The sequence below is a fragment of the Brassica rapa genome, chromosome A09, assembly GCF_000309985.2.
Source record: "Brassica rapa cultivar Chiifu-401-42 chromosome A09, CAAS_Brap_v3.01, whole genome shotgun sequence".
Lineage (NCBI taxonomy): Eukaryota > Viridiplantae > Streptophyta > Magnoliopsida > Brassicales > Brassicaceae > Brassica > Brassica rapa.
Genome location: NC_024803.2, coordinates 5,898,851 through 5,918,716, shown reverse-complemented (window position 1 = coordinate 5,918,716; position 19,866 = coordinate 5,898,851). Strand labels below are relative to the sequence as shown.

Here is a 19,866-nt window from a genome sequence, read left to right as displayed (position 1 = left end):
ATCAACATCAAATGTAAATGTTCATGTCACAATTTTAAGTTTAGTTAATCGGATGCATGAAATTAAGTCCAATTGCTCTTAGATATGCACATGGATATCCAAAATTAAATAAAAAAAAGGAAATAAAAAAACATTGCTTTTGGCAGTTTTTGATTTTGGGACTGTCCCAAAATACTTATATTAAGTGGTGTACAGTATACTGTAATAAGGAAATCAGAGCTGCTAATACTGACTCAAACTCGAAAATGATATTTGATCAACCAAATAGAAATCTACAAGAAGAAAAGAACAAAAACTATTTTCAACCGCTAGTTTAAGAAAACAAGCATGCTTAGAAACAGAAATATTTTAAAATTGACAAAGTTAAGCTTCAAGGAAAATACTAATACTTATATTAATAGGAATATAATTTGGCAGTTTTTGACTTTGGGACTGTCCCAAAATACTTATATTAATCGAAGTGGTAGACTGTAATAAATAAATCAGAGCATGCTTAATACTGACCCAAACGTGAAAATGACATTGATCAACGAACAGAAATCTACAAGAAGAAAAGAACAAAACTATTTTCAACCGCTAGTTTAAGAAAATAAAGCATGCTTAAAAAACAGAAATATTTTATAATTAACAAAGTTAAGCAACAAGCAAAATACTTAATAAGAATAAAAATGTTTAAAGGAAAAATAGCGACAAACAAATTTAAAGATGGACCAAATTTATACTTTCTACATTGAATAAGTAAACAACTAAACAGATATTTTCTCTAGGACTTGAACAACTTCTTTCATGGACGGTCGCTTCTGAGGCAAGGAAGAGACACAACCATAGGTTAACCTAAAGCATGCAACCACTTCATCCTCGTGGTAAGCCAAGTCACTGTTGATTGTCCCATCGACCAACCTCAAGAACCAAGTTTTCTCATCGACTTCAGATTCTCGAACAAAGTCTCGATCGACCAAGAAAACTCGACCCATGAGAAGCTCCAGAAAGATAACACCAAAAGAATAAACGTCCCATCTGGGGTTTGGTTTCTCGCTTGTAGACCATTCTGGTGGATGGTGATGTGAGCCTGATGCTGGGCCAGCGATGAGTGAATGGGCTGGAGTCATTAAACGGTCGAGGCCTGTATCTGTAATAATTGGCTCAAACTCAGAGTCAAAGAGGATGTTATTGGGTTTGATGTTGCCATGCACGTGCTTCTTGTCATGGATGTAGGCGATTCCTCGAGCTATGCCTCTTGCTATCTTGACCCGTGCCTTGAACGAGAGAGGGTTTGGCGAAGATGTAGAAGACGACCCTGATTTTGCTGTTTTCACATTAAAAAAAATGCTGTGAGACAAGAGGGAACCGACTATTAAGGCTGGGGCAAAAGAAAACGGATCCAAAGAATCAAACCCGATCTCAGATATTTGAATCCAAACCCAAACTGATCTATAATATACGAGCAAGTTTTGACGTATAGTTAGTTTGGATATATGCTATTATCCAAACCCCAACCAAATCAAAACAAATATTCAAAAATATTCGAAATTTGGAAACCCGAACTTGACCCTCAAATCCGAACCCAAATAAATATTCGAATTAATTTAAATGAATATCCAAAATAGTATTTTAAAACCTAAATAACTATTTAAAAATGCCTAACTTCATTTTTGGGTCACATATCTTTTAAATTATATGTTTATTAAGTTTAGTATTAATTTTTTTATATCTTAGGTAATTTTGAATCATATTTCGAATAAAGTATTTAAAATTCAAAAAATCCAAATTCTAGTGGATACCTATTCGAACCCGAGAGAATCAAAACCCCAATCAAATGGAATCTAACCACACCAAAGCAGAACGGGTACCCGAACTCCCATCTCTACCAACTAAAGTACAGCTACTATTTGGTTTGTTGACAGAAAAAAAAACACACTAATATTTGGGCTTATTTTAGCAAATATTCAGTAAGCTAATGGAAGAAACTTACAGTAGATGGATGAGCAATGCAAGCTTCCATTTGGGACGTAGTCAGAGATGAGAAGCTTCTCTTCTCTCCCCCAAACAAACCCCCTAACCCTAACGAGATTCGGGTGTCGAAGCTTAGCGATACCCTGAACCTCTCTCTCGAACTCCTTCAACTTCACCGCCGTGCAGCTCTCCGCTCCGATCCGCCGCACCGCAAACGCCGCGCCGTTCTCCAACACCGCTTTATACACAATGCCTCCTCTGCTCGTGCCCAACACGTAAGCCGACGCCTTCAGTAGAGTCTCCAGCTCCAGCTTCGTCTCTCCGTCGACGGTCACTAGTTGAGTTTCACCGCTGCGTTTCAACGCCTCAACTGTTTTCTGGTTCTCTACGTCGCTCTCCGAGGACGTCTCGTCGTACCTTCCGGTTAGGCACGAGCTCCACCTCGGTTTAGCAGCTGGAGATTTCGTGACCTCCAAGGCGAAAACACTCTGTTTCAGTTCTTTCTTTATGGATAAAGTGTCGTTTTTCTCCAGACAGTCTTTCAAGACTTTGAAAGTGCTGTACTCCTGGTAGCTTCTGCGTTTCCTCAGCTGGTATACGTAGAGGATGATCATGGCTATGATGGCTAGACCGGCGATATCAGCAACTGTGATTCCTACGATTGTGGTTGGTTTTAGTTTGCTTTGGTTTGGTGGTGAATCTGGTGAAGGGTTTGTTGGAGGCGAGGAAGACCTCGGCATGACCGCTATTGCTGGTGAAGTTGTGTCGGAGATGTTTTGTGGGTCCGAAAGTGTGGAAGGGATTGAACAAGGGGTCTTCAACGGCTGACCACACAAGCCTAGATTACCGAGAAAAGACTCTGCCCTTTGGTTAAGCATCGGTGGGGTACTTGGGATTGGTCCTGTAAGATTGTTGAATGAGATATCGAGAATGATGGTCGGTGGAACTTTCTGAGCGAACGTTGGAGAAATGTCTCCGGATATTTGATTGTGTGATAAGTTGAGGTAATGGAGACTTGTTCCTTGTAAATCCTGAGGAAGAGATCCGTCTAGATGATTCGAGGAAAGATCAAGAACTGTCAAGTTCTTGAGAAGTGGGAGATCTTGAGGGATTTTTCCGGTGAAGGCGTTAGCTGAGAGATTCAGGAGCTGGAGAGTCGCCACGCTGGTGATGCTCTCAGGCAATTGACCGGAAACGTTGTTGTTACCGAGGGACAGAACACGAAGCTGAGTAGCGTTGGAGAGTGAATCCGGGAGTGACCCGTGGAAGAAATTGTTGGAGAGGTCCAAGATTCTTAGATTTGGGATTGAAAACAAGCTTGGAGAGACAGAACCCAGAAGCTGTTTGTTGGGAAGTGCCAAGGTTGTGACTCTAGACATGTCTGGAGTGTTTGGACTCCCAAGCTCTGTACAGGTAACACCTGTCCAGGAGCATGGTGTTTCGTCGTCGTAGTTCCAGTTTCGTAGAACGGAGAGAGGGTCACTGGTGATGGTGTATTTGAATGAGAGCAAGAGGACACCATCGGTGTTAAGAGCTTGGAGTAGGGTAGGGAGGAGAAGAAGAAGAAGATGGAAGATGAAATGATTGGAGAGGTTCCTTCTGTGGGAAGTCATGGTTTTGAGTTCTTGGGTTTTTCTTATGCTTATGAAAACTGTGGATTCATAGAATAGAAGAGATAAGAGATGCTTATGAAATATTTGTATTCATACAATAGAGGGATAAGAGAGAGAGAGGGTGAACAACTGCAAGTAAGTGATAATTGTTTTGTTCACCAAATGTGTGAGATATTGGAGCAAAGCAAAACTATGAGGTGTAGAGAAGTGGGAAGAGAGAAAGGGGTTGGTTATTTTTATTCCTTTTGTTTTTTATTTTAAAATTCCTTTTGTCGTTGTTATTTCTCATTTAGTACTTTGTCTTTTGTCGAAGTTTGTGAAAATGTCACGAGAAAATATCATGTTTTTTTTTGTTTCATATGATTTGTTTTTTGTTTTTAGTATAAGTAATATATACTAGATATGTTTTGTTCTAAGAAATGAGATTTCAAATTTTGAATGTTATCATTGAGAGTAAACAACACATTCTAGTGGATTTTAAGGTATGTACATTTTAGATTCTGATTTATTTTGAATTTTGAGACTTTGCATTTTTTATTTAATTTCAGAGTTATACTTATGTTGGTTTGATATATACTAGAAAAAAATCAGAGTTATATAACAAGCACAATCGTATTTAGAAACATATAAGAATTGTTTTTTCTCTTTGCATGAGAAACTAGAAATGAGATGTAGTTTAAAATTTAAAATATTTTCAGAATACTTTAACACGCTTTATTTTTACATGTTAAAAAAATATTTTTTTTTGTTAAAGAAAAAATATTTTTTTAAAAATAGCCATAAAGTATAGTTAAAAAATAGCAGAAGAAAAAAATATATCTAAAATTTAAAATGTTTATGTAAGGTGTTAAAGAGAAAGTCAAAATATATTTAATTCAAAATTAATAAATAAAAGATGAACATATTAGTTCAAATCTTAGTTTACGTCTCAATATCTTTCAGTAGATAGAGACTTTTTTTAATTGGAAACTGAAAAAGAGAACAATTTTTATAATACAGACAGTATGCATATAAAAGTTATTCAAAATCAAATTAGCATGGTGTTGATGAAATTAGGGACGTACGGTGGGTAAACCAATCCAAATTAATCAATATTTCAGTTGGTTAAACTTTATATGAGTTAGTCATGGATACCTGAGTTTTGGTTTGGGTTTGAATTGGTTCTTTTCAGTTCCAGGTTTTTGAGATATACGAACCTTTAGATTCACATATGTGCATGTAACATTTTTGTTTGGTTTTGGATCGGTTCTTATTAGGTTTTGTTTTTAAGTAAATACCTATTGCAAATGAAAATGTTTCATTGCTCGAAGCATGTTTGTATCATAAACCAATGAAAATAACCAAAACTAAAAAGGGAAAACCACCGTAAACAATTATCCTGACTCAAATTAAGTTACATACTGATAATGTTGGCTATACAACTATGTGTTTGGACATAGTAAGTAAGGAACCATCTGATTTGAAAGTGAGATAAATTCTTCATTTTCACTTATATTAGCTTAATTAACTTTAAAGTGATGTTCTATAGAGTTATGTTTCTAAATCAAGGACTTTTACAACTTGTTTCATCCTATTTTGATTGGAATCTTCAATAAAATACCATATGTTCAAACCGAATAAGTTGAGAATCACCTGATTTAAAAGTTGTGGTAACTTTTTCGTCATAACTTGTATTAGCTTAATTCAGCTTCAAAGTGACGCTCTATTGAGTTATGTTTTCAATTCAAGTTGTTTTACAACTCATATTACCTTAACTCAGCTTCAAAGTGGACCACTCATTCATTCTATTTTCTGGTCAGCATCCTACACTAGAAGATTAAGGAGACTTTGTAGTTTGATCCCGTGTAGGTGTATGGGATTGAGTTTAGTCTAAGGAAGTTTTGTCAACGGTTTCTCGACTTTGGGGTGACTTATCTTGGTTCATAAATGGTTACATAATTCCATTGCGGTGTATGAGTGATATGTGGTTTTGATTGTGGTGGTATTATATTTTCGGCTTTAGTACTACTTTTTTCTTAATTGGTAGTACTAGCACATAACATTTTGAGATCTCAACCACAAGTTCTCTTAAGCAGTAACATAGACGAAATAGATTTGACAGTGACATTAAACGGTGTTGCCTTTAGTATGATGTTGGATTTTTATATGTTTGTAGGTATGATACAGTTGCAGTCGACTGTGGCAGAATGGGTGGTTTGTGATTTTCTGTATCACTTTCTCATCTTTGGCACATAAAAGGTGTTCAAGTCAAATAAAGATTATTGCAAAGGTTATTATATCATCAAATGTCTTGATACTGACTAATTGGTATCAAAATGCTTACCTAGAAGTCTAGAACCGTCAATAGATTATAAGCAATGGACATGAGATATATATGATTTAGAGATTTAAAAAAATGTATGTAAAGAAAGCATACCCATCAAATAGTAGTAGGATGATTATCTTATCCTCAATAAATGAGTATAATATGTTTCTATCATCTTATAAATGACTTTATAATCTCTTGTTTTGATTTTAGTAGGCAAAAAAAAAAACCTTAAGAAAAAGTGAAAAATTAAAATATGATCTGAAAGGCCGTTAGGTAGCAAAAAGAGCCCATTGCAATAAAGATGTCTAAAAGCACAAGTCCCCCAACTTTACTCATTTAACGCAAAAGAGTAAACATGCCGTCACTACACTTCCCGACGGCGAGCTCCTCCGGCGTATCCGCCGTCGCTCTGCGACCAGGTTTCCACCACCGCCTCCCAGCTCGCCTCTCCCCCTCGTTTAATCCCCTCCGCTTGGCTCCAAACCCGCTCATTTCGCCGAAGAGGAGAGCGACAACAATCTCTTCATACCAATCGCCTTCGTCTCCGCTTCTCCATGGTTTCCAAATCAAAGGATCTAAGACTAGCCTCGCACCATTCACAGTGGCATCTTCATATCCAACGTCCCCTGGTTCCGTTTCCGGTGATAGTGAGGTCGACAAGGCAAAGCTCGCTCAGGTTCTTCTCGAATCTTGATTGAGTGTAGAATTATTTTAGAGATTGGTGTAAAAGAAAGTGTTAGTGGTTGTGACAGGTGGCAAAGAGATTAGAGAAGACTTCAAGGTACTTCAAGAGGCTGGGGAGTATTGGTTTCTGGGGGCAGCTGGTCTCAACTCTTGTGGCGGCTGTCATTCTATCCTTCTCCGTCGCTGTGACTGGCAAACCCACTTCACCTGCTACTTTCTACGCCACGGCAAGTGGGATCGCTGCTGGTTTCGTCTCCGTCTTCTGGTCCTTTGGCTATATTCGTCTCTCTGAGAGGCTCCGTCGAACTGCCGCTGACCCTGCCAAGGTACCCTTAAGCCCTGTTCGTTTGGTTGCCGCAGGTTTCGGTGTCAGCGGCAGCGTCGATGAGGACAGTTGTTGTTCGTTTCGCAGACGCTGTCGCTGACGCTGCCGCATATTATATCGCGACCGCAGGTTTTATCGGCGTCAACCGCAGGACGCGGCGTTCGGACGCGGTGTTCAGCCGCAGAATGTTGACGCTGCCGCCGGTACCTGCGGCAACCAAACGAACAGCCCTTTATTCATTCATTGTAGCTCGTCAATGCCTACACCGAAGTGTAACAGTTTGATAATGAAAAGATCATTGGTTGTATGTATTGTTTTTCAGGCGCCTCCTCGTGCTGATGTTGTGAAAGGGTTGAGAAGTGGGATAATGGTAAATCTTGTTGGAATGGGAGCAGCGATTCTCGGGATGCAAGCAACTGTTGGGTTTTTGGTTGCAAAGGCTTTGACGACTTCGGCAAGCCCTTTCTACCAAGGAGTTTCTCAAGGATACAGTCCCGTTCTTGCTCTTGATGTCTTCCTCGTTCAGGCATTTTTAGCACATATGCTTTTATCATATACTCTTTTGTCTTTTTTTTATTACGTTGCTAATCAAAGACTAGTGAGATTTCTTTTTAAGACTTATGAGGGGTTTTGTTGCAGGCATCGGCAAACACCTTGCTTTCTCATTTCCTAGGCCTTGTTTGTTCGTTAGAGCTGTTGCGGTCCGTCACAGTGCCTTCCTCGGAATCTATCGCAGTTCCCAAAGTTGCATGAGTTTCTGCCTTTTTCACTTCTATTCATAAACGTCAAAGTCTGAGACTTGTTCACTTTTTTTTGTCATTGAGAACCAACCGTTGTGGACTCAACGACTTTGTTATTGCTGAATTACAGATGTCGTATAAATTACGAAACGTTTTGTATCATTTTAGTGTCCTTTACCCAAATTAATTAACGAATCATGAAACTTGTTTTCAGTATTTTGAAAACTGGACCAGACCGGCCAGTCGAACCGGTCAGACCGTGACTCATAGAAGAAACCGAGTCTGATTTGGTTTAAAATCTGGATTTGAAAAAATTGGTAAAAATGGTGAACTGGGTCAACTTCAAAACCCGGTTCTAAAAAATTCAACATATAATTTGTTAAAATACACTATCACTACTTAGCTGGTTTTCCATTTAATTCTATTTTCTTTAAAAAAATGTAAAACTTTTATTTACCTCTCACATATTATCTTCATTTTGTTATATTCATAAAAATTTGAGATTTTAATTGTAAGAATAAATAAATATTGGTCAACTATTTAGTTTTTATCAATTCAGTTTACATAGTATTCACATTTTTACTGTATATATAACTACATTCATGCTTATTGTTTATTTTTCTAGGTAATAAAAGAGAATATAGAACGTATGAATTACTTTTTAAGATCTATATAATGTAGATATATGGTTATACATATTTAATTTTTACAAAATAAAAACTCAGTTTGATCGGGTTGAACCGGTCCAACCAGTCGACCAATAACTATATCAAATCGGTATCCGGTTTTCAAAACATTGTTTATTTTAGGCCTAAAAACATGAAATGTTTTGGATCAAACGCAAAACTGCAATGGCAAAAATGGCGTTTGGTGCGGCAGCAGTAGGAAGCTACCAATAATAACAATCAATTATCCGCCTAAACCGAAAACAAACCAAAGGGAAACGCGAGAGACCAGAGAGAGAGAGAGAGATCTCGGATCAAACGATCTCCCAAACCTCCAGAGGGAAGAAAGAAGAAAAAGATCAAACATCTGGATCAGGAACAAAGAGAGGAGAAGATGTTGCCCACAACTTCCAGATCTCGCTCTTCGCCTTCTTCATCCCGAGCCAACCCAATGTTCCTTCAGTATTTTCGCCGTATCGTCAAGGTTCTCTTTCCTCCTTACATCTCACGCTTCCCCCAATCCTCGATTTCATCTCAGATTCGTAAAATTATGGTCTGATAGTGGAGAACTCGAATCGGATTTAGCTTTAATTTGCGTCCGTCCTTCGTAATCGTAGCTTAGCGATTTCTGATATTATGTTGGAGTGTGATGATGATGATCTCGTTTTCTTGAAACGTTCCCTTTGTTCATTGCAGTGGCAGCAAATGGATGTTGAATACACTTTCTGGCAAATGCTTAACCTTTGTACTTCCCCCAAAGTTGTGTAAGTCTCTTTGAAAGTTTGATTTTTTTTTTTAATTCAACCTTTAAGCTGTTGTATTTGATAAGATGATAAGGTTAGACTCAGAACTGGTTAATCATTTAAGTTTCTAGGTGAATAGAGCTTGTCCTAGTCTAATCCAACAAGTTGGGAACTTTTTGGCTAAGGTATTACATATTTATAGTTCTTGTTCTCTTACTTTTGTATGTTTTTTTCTTTCATGTGGCGCTATGGTACCAGCTATCAACACACCAAGTATCACAAACGTAAGCTCAACTTTCATTAACAAGCTTTATGTTTTTATGCTACTGCAGTCTGCTTTTGTTTTTGCTTTTATACGGTTTACTCTTCTGTTGCGAAAAGGATCTCGAGCCATCCAAGTTTTACTATCAATATGTGTTGTCAGGGTTTATTTAATCTGAATATGTAACTTGCAGCATCTTTTATTTATTGGCTTCTACTTCTCTATATTATATTACTTAATGCTAGTACCAGTTATTAATAAGCTAAACGTTTGGTATAAGTTTGTAAAATTATAAGTGCGTTTGCTTTAATTTCCATTATTGTTTCTTTCTTACTCTCAGAAACGAAAAACCAATGGGCACGTGATGACCCTGCTTTTATTGTGATCTGTAGCCTGCTTCTTATTGTTGCAACTTTAGCCTACTGTGCCACGTAAGTATTTTGTTTACTTTGCATTTTGTTGAGTGTAATAGTTAATAAAAATATTGCCTTGGAAAACGAATTTGTTCTAATTTTTTTTCCAGTTATTGATTGTAGTCTTCTGTCTCTGCTTCAGGTATGACCATAGTGGCTCTCATGCCGTCGTCGTGGTTGTATCGGTGTTCCTCACCCATTTCTTAATCACTGGAGCAGTTATAGCTACATGCTGTTGGTAAGTGTTTTCTATCGGTGCATAGACAAACTCGTCACATCGCTTAAATATTATATTGCATCCAACGTCTGCTATTGCTGCTCGTGTCACTGTTTACTATTACTGTTTTAATCATTTATATAGTGCAAGACAAACACTCTTGAGAACTAGCATTGAATCTCTCAAGTGGTTTCTTATATCAAAATTGACAGTTTCTCTAACTTGAGATACGACTTCCCAGGTTTCTGACGAACTCTTACCTTCGCGAGGAGGCTCCTAACAGTCATGTGGTGGAACAACGCGTTGAATGGTTAGTTTATTGACCGATTCTTGTCTTTTCAACTCGATACTAAACAACAGATTTTTCGGTTTTATTGTTCAATATCCATATTCCTTATCATAGTTTCTCTCTATCCGTGTGAGCTTGTTTATGACATGCCTATATGTTTCTCTGTAGGCTGTATACGTTTGATGTTCACTGCAACTCGTTCTTTCCAATGTTTGTGCTGCTCTACGGTAATTACTCCTTTAAACACATAACTCAGTTTTGAAATAGATTTATGACTTATAGTTTCTTCTTGTATTGCTACAGTCGTTCATTATTTCTTATCACCACTCCTGATAACTCATGGATTCATCGCTCTACTACTTTCGAATCTGCTTTTCATGGTCGGGGCTTCGTATTACCATTATCTTAACTTCCTAGGATATGACGGTAAGTCTCATAGATTCTTTCTTTCTTTCACAACTGATGCGCTTTATAACTATTGAGCTAACAACATTGCTTGAATCTAATACCAGTGCTTCCATTTTTGGAACGAACAACATTCTTCCTCTACCCAATTGGGATCGTGATTGTCCTGTCCCCTATTTGTAAGCTTTAAATTGGTTTCACAGATTCCTCTTTCTTGAAAGAATGTCATCTTAAAGTTTGTTTCTCGCAGTGATCTTAAGTGGATTCAACCCCTCAAGATATTTCATGAACATGTACTTCAGCCAAAGATTATAAAACTAAACAAGCCACATCAGTGGAATCTCAAGGGCTCTGCACTGCATATACATCATCAAGGGAGAAGAGAGTATGAATTTTTTTTTTTTTTTGGTTACCTGTAACAGATCATCGTCATGCTCCAGTTTCTGGTAAAACTTCAAAGCCTACTTAGTAGAATCTAGTGACAATTTTTCTGAACTTGGCTATATTTAGCAGGGCATCTTTCTATTGTCCCTTACCTTTTTCTTCAAATTCATGGTCATTTCTTATATATGGTAATTGTTTGTTGGTTTCGTTTGAGTCTTTGCCATAAACTCCAAGTACCTAGAGGAACTGCAAAGATTGTACTACGCAGAAAACAACCAATTTGCTAAAAACCTTCGCATTGAACTTGGTGCTCTTCGTGGAACTCTCTATGGACTTTTCCAAGCAATCTTGATTTGTGTGTCATTGCAATGTTTATCTCAGGGATTGTAACAAAACTTTGGAAAAGTCTATTTGGTTGATGAAATCTTGTTTGTCGGCACTAGTAAGCCCAAGAAAGCATAAGATGCTAACCAGCTGTTGATAATGGAATTTCCCAAGTTGTGAACATATGGAATCTTTCTCTTACGATTTCCACAATTTAGTAAAGGTTACGACTTATAAGTGTGTTTCAAGAGGTTAAACGTGCCGAGGGCCATAGAGGTTTCCCCAGAGAGTCTAAACAATGGGCTAGGACTTTCTATGATTTTAGAAAGATAGATTTCTATTCACTCGAAGGTTGTTTTAAAGATAATATCAGCCGAACTTTCTGCATCACTAACACTCTTGCGACGTCTAGTTGCCTTATCCTCAAAACGAGATGATGCCGCTATCTCTTTGCTGTGGTTGTTTTGAGTAAAAGAATTCATCTCTTTTTCTAGCGCAAAATTGTTGGAACGGAAATTTGCATTGTCGAAATTTATAATGGAAAAAGCATAACTTTATTTGAAAGTTTGGATTCTCTGAATAACTACACAAATACGAAAAAGAAAAAGACATAATTTTTTTGTAAAGTTGCACATAAGCGTTTTGTTGATTATGAAGACAACAATTCAATAGAAAATTAAACCACGGAGACTGTCTTCCTAAAATCTCAACCTGTAGACGATATTTATCGTAGAGGACCAAATGAAAAACTTAGAAAATGGATAATGCAAAGACTTTATAGATAAGAGTTTTTTCTTCAAAGACTGTGTACATAAGACCTTTATTATAAATAATTTGAACAAACTTAACCGTCTTGTTCAATCAATAATTACATGACTACACACAACTTATGTATCACGACCACTTCCTAACTTGCCAAGATCTCTTAATGTAACAACAATTGTTTCTCTCACAGATCTCACTGACCAAGAACCGTAATTCATAATCCTACTGTTCTGAGTGCTCTAATCTCAGTCCTTAACGGCCAACCTTAACTCATTTAGGTCTTCTCATATATATGTAGTCAAGAGTTACACATTTCTCGAATATACATTTTTCTTCTTATTCGGTGTCATGTCACCACTCCAAGATCACATACTTCTCGTTCACTTGCACCTCAGGCAGTCCCTTAAATCATTCAATCTTCTTGAGCTTATACGGTTGACCATCACCCAGTCAAATATGAACATGAGGGTATTGGCGGGATTCAAGTCAGCTACAAATGCAGATCACATTAAGAGCTCCAAATACTCATTTGATGTAGCTATAAAACACTATAATGGAGCTCATCTACACTAAGTGGGAAGAGGAAAAAGACAAAATTGGGAGATGCTAAAGAATCATCTAAGGCGAGGTGGGGAATTCACTTTTTTTTTTGTGGACAACAGGGGGGAATTCACAAATCACCAAGATAAACTTATATGGGCCTTAGACTACTTTTTTTTGGTCCAAATACAATTCACCTTGTATACGGAAATGGGCTGAAACTGAGATAAAAAAACTAGTTCGGTATCAGCGATGGTTTATACTTTATAGCATTTCATCAAATCTTGAACGCACAAAGACCGATCTTGTCTAACTTTGATCTTGTTGACATCAATTTTTTCATCATCACGCCGAACATGTCAACACACCGATCACATCATCATGTCAATAACGTTATAATGCTGATATCCTCAACACTTTGATCGCATCATCATATCGATTATGTCATCACATCGATCCCGTCATCAAGATGATTTCATCGTCATATCAATGGCTTCATTACCGTAAACTCGTCATAAAAGCCCATTCATGATGGTTTGTCCATGATTGTTCATCTATCACGGTGTATCCACAATGACTTGTCCATGACGGCTCATCCATTTCGGTTCATCTGAACAGCTCGTCCAAAACGGGGATCATGACCACGCAGAACAGCCATGCAGCTCGTCCACAAAATAAGAAGCCTGAACAAAAGCACATCCACGACACCTCCTCTATAACAGCCTAACTATGACAGCATGTTCGTGACGACTTCTCTATGATATATAAAACATCTTCTTTATCTATTCGTTGAGTTCCGACATATGAAAACTTTCTTAATATTCACCATCGAATCGTGCTATCTATGGATAAGCCGAGTTCAATTTCAACATTAATCTAAATTCTTGTATATTTATTTTAAAATTCATTATTTAGTTCTTTGTTTCACACAAGATGAGCCCAAATGTTCAACTATTTCTATTTATAAATTATGATAATTGAAGTTTTTCCTATAACAATATGTATTGGTATTTGAGCAATAATTTTAGTCAGAAAAAACAATATGTATTGGTTGTAACGAAAAATAAGTAACAAGTCTCTAGATGTTCTCCAACTCAACTACAATTGGTCAAAGAACATAAAACAGTTTTGAATGATTAAGGAAGGTGTGATAACTATTAATTAATCAACCGAATAATTGTGCATATTTTAAACTATGAACATGAAATTCAATCATTAATCTTAATATGCCAAGTGAAGCATGTATTACTTTTCTCAAAGATTACGATGCCCTGTTGTACTTTTAAATTCTGACTCGATGCTTGGTTGTACATAGACTTACAAGGGTACGGAATCCCGTTCGTACAAAAACCTTTTCGTGTGGTTGTTCATATTTTCCAAACACGCAATCATCTTTTACGTTATTGAAAACATTCAATTGCTTTTTATTATATGCACATGCAAACGAAATATAACAGAAACTTCCCTCTGATTCTTTTTAATGTTTTTCAGTTTAGTTGCATGTAATCGAAGTCTACGTCAATCCCCATAATTGATTGTTTGTTAATGAAGCATCGAAATTTGCAAATACATTTTGTTACAATGCATAAGTGAAAACTCGGAATGTGGTCGGCACATATAGGTCGAGCCACTTTAATAGATTTTCTAACAAAGATAGTTCTACTGAAAAAGGTTAAGCAATAACTACATGGAACTATTCCTATTTGTTTATATGAATTCCATACATCATAATCAAACTGTGAAATTCTTTGAAAGCGAAACTATTCAAAAAATGATCAATGTGTTGCACAACTACACAAGGACTACATTAAAAGATGGATTCCTTGTAAGTTAAACACACTAACTCAAAGGCTCAAACAAGTAAAATGAAAATAAAGGGCAATTTGTTTTGACTACGTGCCAATAAAGAAGTTAAGAAACTTCCGAGAAAAAACACCAACAAGAGAAAATTGAATTAATTAACATGTTTAATCGTCTGTCTGAAAAGGGTATTGGTGTAGTCACGAAGTCTCTATTAACAAAAATAAAATCGTATTTAAAATATAATTGATTATCATCATACATGTTCGCATATCTAAATGAAACAAACATAATTTAAAAGTAATGTGAAAAGGTTGGATTTGGGGTAGCTGGTACGTGTGTCAAAGTGTGAGTAGCCTCTTCCTACGAAACAAGCAGCAACGACTTCTTAACTGAAAACAAGTTCTGACACATGCCACCTCTACTCTCTTCTACCACATTGTTTTATTCCTTCTTATAATTTAATTTACTAGGTAGTAATCCGCGCAAGGCGCGGAATGAGGCATATGTATCATTGTTTGAAGTTATATACTATGATTTTGTAAGACATAATTATATATTTGAAGAAAAAGTGAAAAATATCGGAATTTCTGGTTTTTTAGTGGAACAATAACATTTAAAAAGTAATACCATAACTGCCTTAAATAAATAAAATATAGTTATTTTTATTTTATAAAAAAATTTAAGATAAAAGAAATTGAATGTGATTCCACCCTTTAAACACACATAATTTGTTTTAATATAAAAACCAAAATAACATAATTAATTGATACGATAAGAAATTATAGTCTAAATTTTTTTTGAAGTTTAATCAAAATGCACGGAATTGAATCTTGAAAGTAAAAAAAAAAATCATATCTGTCAACACATAGTAACTATATCAAATTTAAAATAATTTTATACTCACATTGATTAAAAAATAATTCTTTATTTGAGGAATCTGAGGATCAAATAAAATATCCGAAAAGTCTTCAAAAGGTATTAAATTTCCTAAACATAAGAAATTCAATTCTGATCCTAAACATAATTTTTTTTTGCCATAGTTACTAATAGAGATAACTAATATTCATTAAAAAAATCTTACCATTATCCCTCTCAGTTGACCACCATAGTTTGAGTACACAAATTAAATATCCTACGATTTCTACACTGCGATCTATAAGAAGTCATTTTAGTATATTGTCCTTATCAGTGAGATTTATATGTAATGGTCAGTTTATTTTTCTTGCATAATAATAAAAAAACAATCGTCATATCTTGAATTATGGTTTCCACTCTCTAGCTTTTGAATCCCACGAATAAGTTTTCTTGGCGCCACAACCCGAAAATTTGAGCCTTACACTATCATGACTTAACTTATTATTCTCCATCGAGACAATAAACTTGGATTTTACTTTCTCGTGGATAATTTTTTCCAAAGGCTGCTCAATAGGGGTGGGCAAAAAACCCAAACCGAACCGAACCGAACCAACCAAACCGAAGTTAAACCGAACCAAACCAAACCGTGTTCTTTATGTAACCCAATTGGTTCATGTTTTACTCAACCCGAACGGTTTGGTTTGGTTTGGGTTTAAACCGAACCAAACCGAACCAAACCGATAATCCTATATATATATAGTAAAAATATATATGATATATATATGTATTAACATATTGTAAATTTTAGCTAAAGTTTCGTTTTTCATTTTTTCATAACTTCTATATCTTTAAAAAAAAATTATAAATACGATTCAAATAATACTATTATATATAAAATCATGTAGCATAAGTTTTTATATTCTCACTCTATCGTTTATGAGTTGATTATTTTTTAATAAAAGTATAAAACTAATGCCATCATATTTTATAACCAACCCAAACTACACCGAACCAAACTAGACCATAATAATGTAAACCGAACTAAATCTAAACCAAACCGAACTGAACCAAACCGAATTAAACCCAAACCGAACCCAAATCAAAGCTACTTTGGTTTTAATTGGTTTGAGTTTTATAAAACCCAAATTACCCAAACCAAACCGAACCCAAACCGAATCCGAAACTAAACCGAAATGCCCACCCCTACTGCTCAATGACTGTAAATACTATATATGTCACCGTTATATTCACATTGTTCGGCCACTTTAGTCTTGCTGGAATTCGCAATTTTTTTGGAGTCCTGATACATATTTTATGAGATACATCAGATTTAGATCTATAATGAAGAGTATAATAAGCGTAGAGAAAGGAAGATCACTTACATCTTCGTACAGAAAAGTCACAGTATTATGTGTAGAAGATGGCTCATTCTTCCATGTGTACCGTCCTACACAGAATAGAAAATATGATAAGACTAAAAATATAAAAAGATAACGGAAAGAAGGATCCAAACCATACATTTTTTTTATTCCCCAAACATACTTTGACGGCTGCATGGTTTGAGTGTTTTTAAATAAGCTTGGGATAATTTGCGAACAATTATGTAGTTCTTTAGAATTGATCACCAAATATTTTGAAGAAGACAGGTATATATATCTTCTACCATTGCTAAATATTCTCTTGACATATTGCGTAAATCTTGTATAATTGATACAATAATTTTAGACACTTCCCCAAGTTAAGAATATTTTAGTTTATAATAAGGGATAAGATTATTAATAGTTTAAATGCACGTACAATAATATTATATTCGATTTTAAAAGGGAGAAAATATATTTGCTCTCTTCTGTTTATTGTAGTTGTATATAGTATGTGCTGTAACAATTTGTATAGGATATTTTATATTAAGGGATATATTCATATTTACAAAGCTATAGACTATATCCATGGAAAATAAACTTTACAGAAATAATGATTTCTTTTAAGGTATTTTATATTGCCCAAATATATTAGATAACTTCAACCAATTATGTCATATAAAAGTTTATAGACGATCTGTAAATTAGTATAAAATCGACCCGATCGCACAAAATATGATAAGAGGGTTTATATTAAAAACGACCAATATATGCTTAGAGTACGTAAAAAGGTTAAAAAATAAAACACTTCAGACTTCCAAAATTGTTAAACAGAACCCAAAAACCAAGCATAATACAAAGATTAAAACAATTAAAATACTTATAACAATAAAAGAGAAAAGCCTATCTTCATTGTAGACAGATTTCCAATAATTCTTCAGCCACTATTTCAGTCTTCACTTTCTTAATCGAATCCGAATGTCGATGTTCGTTAACAGTGTCCCTGTAGATAGCTGGCTCTAAACTTTCAATATGGGATCCTTCACGTTTAGCGGCTGTCTTCAGATTAGACTTAGAGCCATGCACAGAACTACCAGCTATCATAACAGAACCCTGAAACACACGAATTGTTATGTAGATAATAAAAGGTCTACAACTTAAAACAAAATTTCTAATAGTCAATAAATATATTACCTCTGAGTCTTCAGAACAATTGGAAAATCTGGGTAGAACGTATTTGAACGTTCCTAATAATATCAAATTAAAAATCAAGATCATAATATAAAATCACTCTATTTAGTCCTTGGGTAGTTACTCATAAGAAATATACCTTAGGATAAGAGGACACGTCAAGAAAGATTCGTATCTCTTTATGTAAATAGTATTTTCAAGAAGACTCTTTACGTACGTTTCGTGATGTTCCTAGTGGGCAAGCGAGATGGTGAAGAAGGCGTCGTTTTAAGCAATCCAAGACGGTTGGTCCCAAATCGTCTGAGGTCTGACGTTCGAAATATACCGGAGGAGTTGCCAGGAAGTCTCCTGTAGTAACCGGAAGTTGATGAGAATGATGATCGCTGAGCAAAACTGACGAAAAGCTTCCTTCTCTTTTATACATGACCATGGCTTTGTACAAAAATGGAATGGAGCCTTCCATTTCTTCTCTTTTTTTCTTTTCGATGGGGATTCTTTGATGTTTTCTCTTTCTGAAATAGAAGATCGTCGATGCGCCTGCTTTTCAAAATCTCTTTCTTTATAACCTTAGTAAAGAACGTTGATCACCTTCATATCGTCTTCTTCTCTGCTTCCGATACCCATCGATGCGCCTTGTATCAAGAACATGGAACGTCGACTGCTCAAGGACTCTGTAGTCGGTCTGACAAAAATTAAAAAACGTCAACTGCTCAAGGACATGGAAAAAGAGTTTGCAAAAAAAAATCATCAAAAAAGAAAACATTTAATGGTTTGACATTAAATGATTTTGTGAGAATCGATGTGAGCACGACACGTAAGCAAAAAAGAGAATGGAGCCTTCTCATGCATCCTTGAAAAAATAACTAAGAGATAATTAAGAAAAGTCTTAAAAAATGATTCTCCTTTAATATATAGGGGATTTTCATTTTGTATCTTAGAGTTGGTCCCGTTGTTCTATCAGTCGTTAGTAATAGAGATATTTTGCGTGGTCTTAATGTTTTTGTTCCTAAAATGAAAAAAATGTATATAAATGTTTTTATGTATTTATTGTATTCATAAGTTGTTCAGAAAAAAAAAGAATATGTTCATAAAGCGAGTGGTACCAACTACCAAATGGTATTTCGAAATATATTAAAAGATTTAACAGTCATATATTATCTCCAATGAAGTTCAAGAACATCTCTTTACTTCTACCAAACAAATATTACCAACAGCAATATTTTCACATTTTCTTCAATGCATTATCACATCAAATATAATATTTAATAACCTTTTGACGAAGTTATGTGTTCATAAAGCATTTAGTCAAAAAAAGTTATGTGTTCATAAGTTATCATCGAAAATATAAAAATGGTTATTAGGAATATATGTCGTAGCTTCAAGTATATAAATAATAAAGTCACATATCAAACACATATAGATGAATAAACAAAAAATAATTATCTTAAAATAGCAACATATAAAGAAAAATATTTTTTTAATGTTTGTTGTAAAATACTTATTAGGTTGTTGCATTATATGCAAGGCGATTAAACTGCAGAAAATTAATATAAACTTCAATTTATGTTCAAAAAACAAAGGATGAGGAAGGCGAGAGGAAAGGGAAGCGCACGTGATGAATGGAGTCCACGAACTTCAAATCTTCCGAAGATCTTATGGCGGTGAGACGGTTCCTTTCTTTATTTCCCCTGTCTGCGCCCAAATATTATATGTTTATTGCCCAAATATTATATGTTTATTGTAATTACCATTATGTTCTTTCAATCATTTTATCTACAAAATCATTCTTTATTGTAATCTGTTTTTGTTTTTCTGAAACAGCAACACGCCAGTAATGCAACATGAAACCTCCGGTTTTCCAACTAACTGTTGACCTCATCTGAAATGTGTGGACTGCTTTGTGTGAATATCATTTATATATCATCACGTATATTATTGAGAAGCATTTTAAATAATTATGATACAACAATAATTGAAGTTTAAATTAAACGAAATTAAAATAATAATAAATGAGCTGACAAATTTAAGC

General features: G+C 35.3%; 3 protein-coding genes and 1 pseudogene across 3 annotated transcripts; 2 read left to right on the top strand and 2 right to left on the bottom strand.

The window, feature by feature from the left end:
- Positions 1–597: 597 nt before the first annotated feature.
- Positions 598–5,916, bottom strand: LOC103847989 (receptor protein kinase-like protein At4g34220). Its single transcript, XM_009124984.3, has 2 exons — positions 1,973–5,916; positions 598–1,306 (listed from the first exon to the last, which is right to left on the bottom strand). The coding sequence occupies exons 1-2, from the start codon at positions 3,564–3,566 to the stop codon at positions 747–749; spliced, it is 2,154 nt and encodes a 717-aa protein (XP_009123232.1). The 5' UTR covers positions 3,567–5,916; the 3' UTR covers positions 598–746.
- Positions 5,917–6,160: 244 nt separating this feature from the next.
- LOC103847988 (protein TIC 21, chloroplastic) lies at positions 6,161–7,836 on the top strand. The gene is made up of 4 exons (XM_009124983.3): positions 6,161–6,550; positions 6,627–6,884; positions 7,206–7,409; positions 7,523–7,836. The coding sequence occupies exons 1-4, from the start codon at positions 6,230–6,232 to the stop codon at positions 7,634–7,636; spliced, it is 897 nt and encodes a 298-aa protein (XP_009123231.1). The 5' UTR covers positions 6,161–6,229; the 3' UTR covers positions 7,637–7,836.
- A 668-nt stretch (positions 7,837–8,504) lies between these two features.
- LOC103847987 (protein unc-50 homolog) lies at positions 8,505–11,185 on the top strand. The gene is made up of 10 exons (XM_009124982.3): positions 8,505–8,772; positions 8,985–9,052; positions 9,290–9,315; positions 9,634–9,724; positions 9,849–9,944; positions 10,165–10,233; positions 10,381–10,439; positions 10,516–10,638; positions 10,725–10,796; positions 10,868–11,185. Exons 1-10 carry the CDS (start codon positions 8,683–8,685, stop codon positions 10,930–10,932), a joined length of 759 nt encoding a protein of 252 aa, XP_009123230.1. The 5' UTR covers positions 8,505–8,682; the 3' UTR covers positions 10,933–11,185.
- Positions 11,010–18,310, bottom strand: LOC117127668 (annotated as a pseudogene).
- Positions 18,311–19,866: the final 1,556 nt, after the last annotated feature.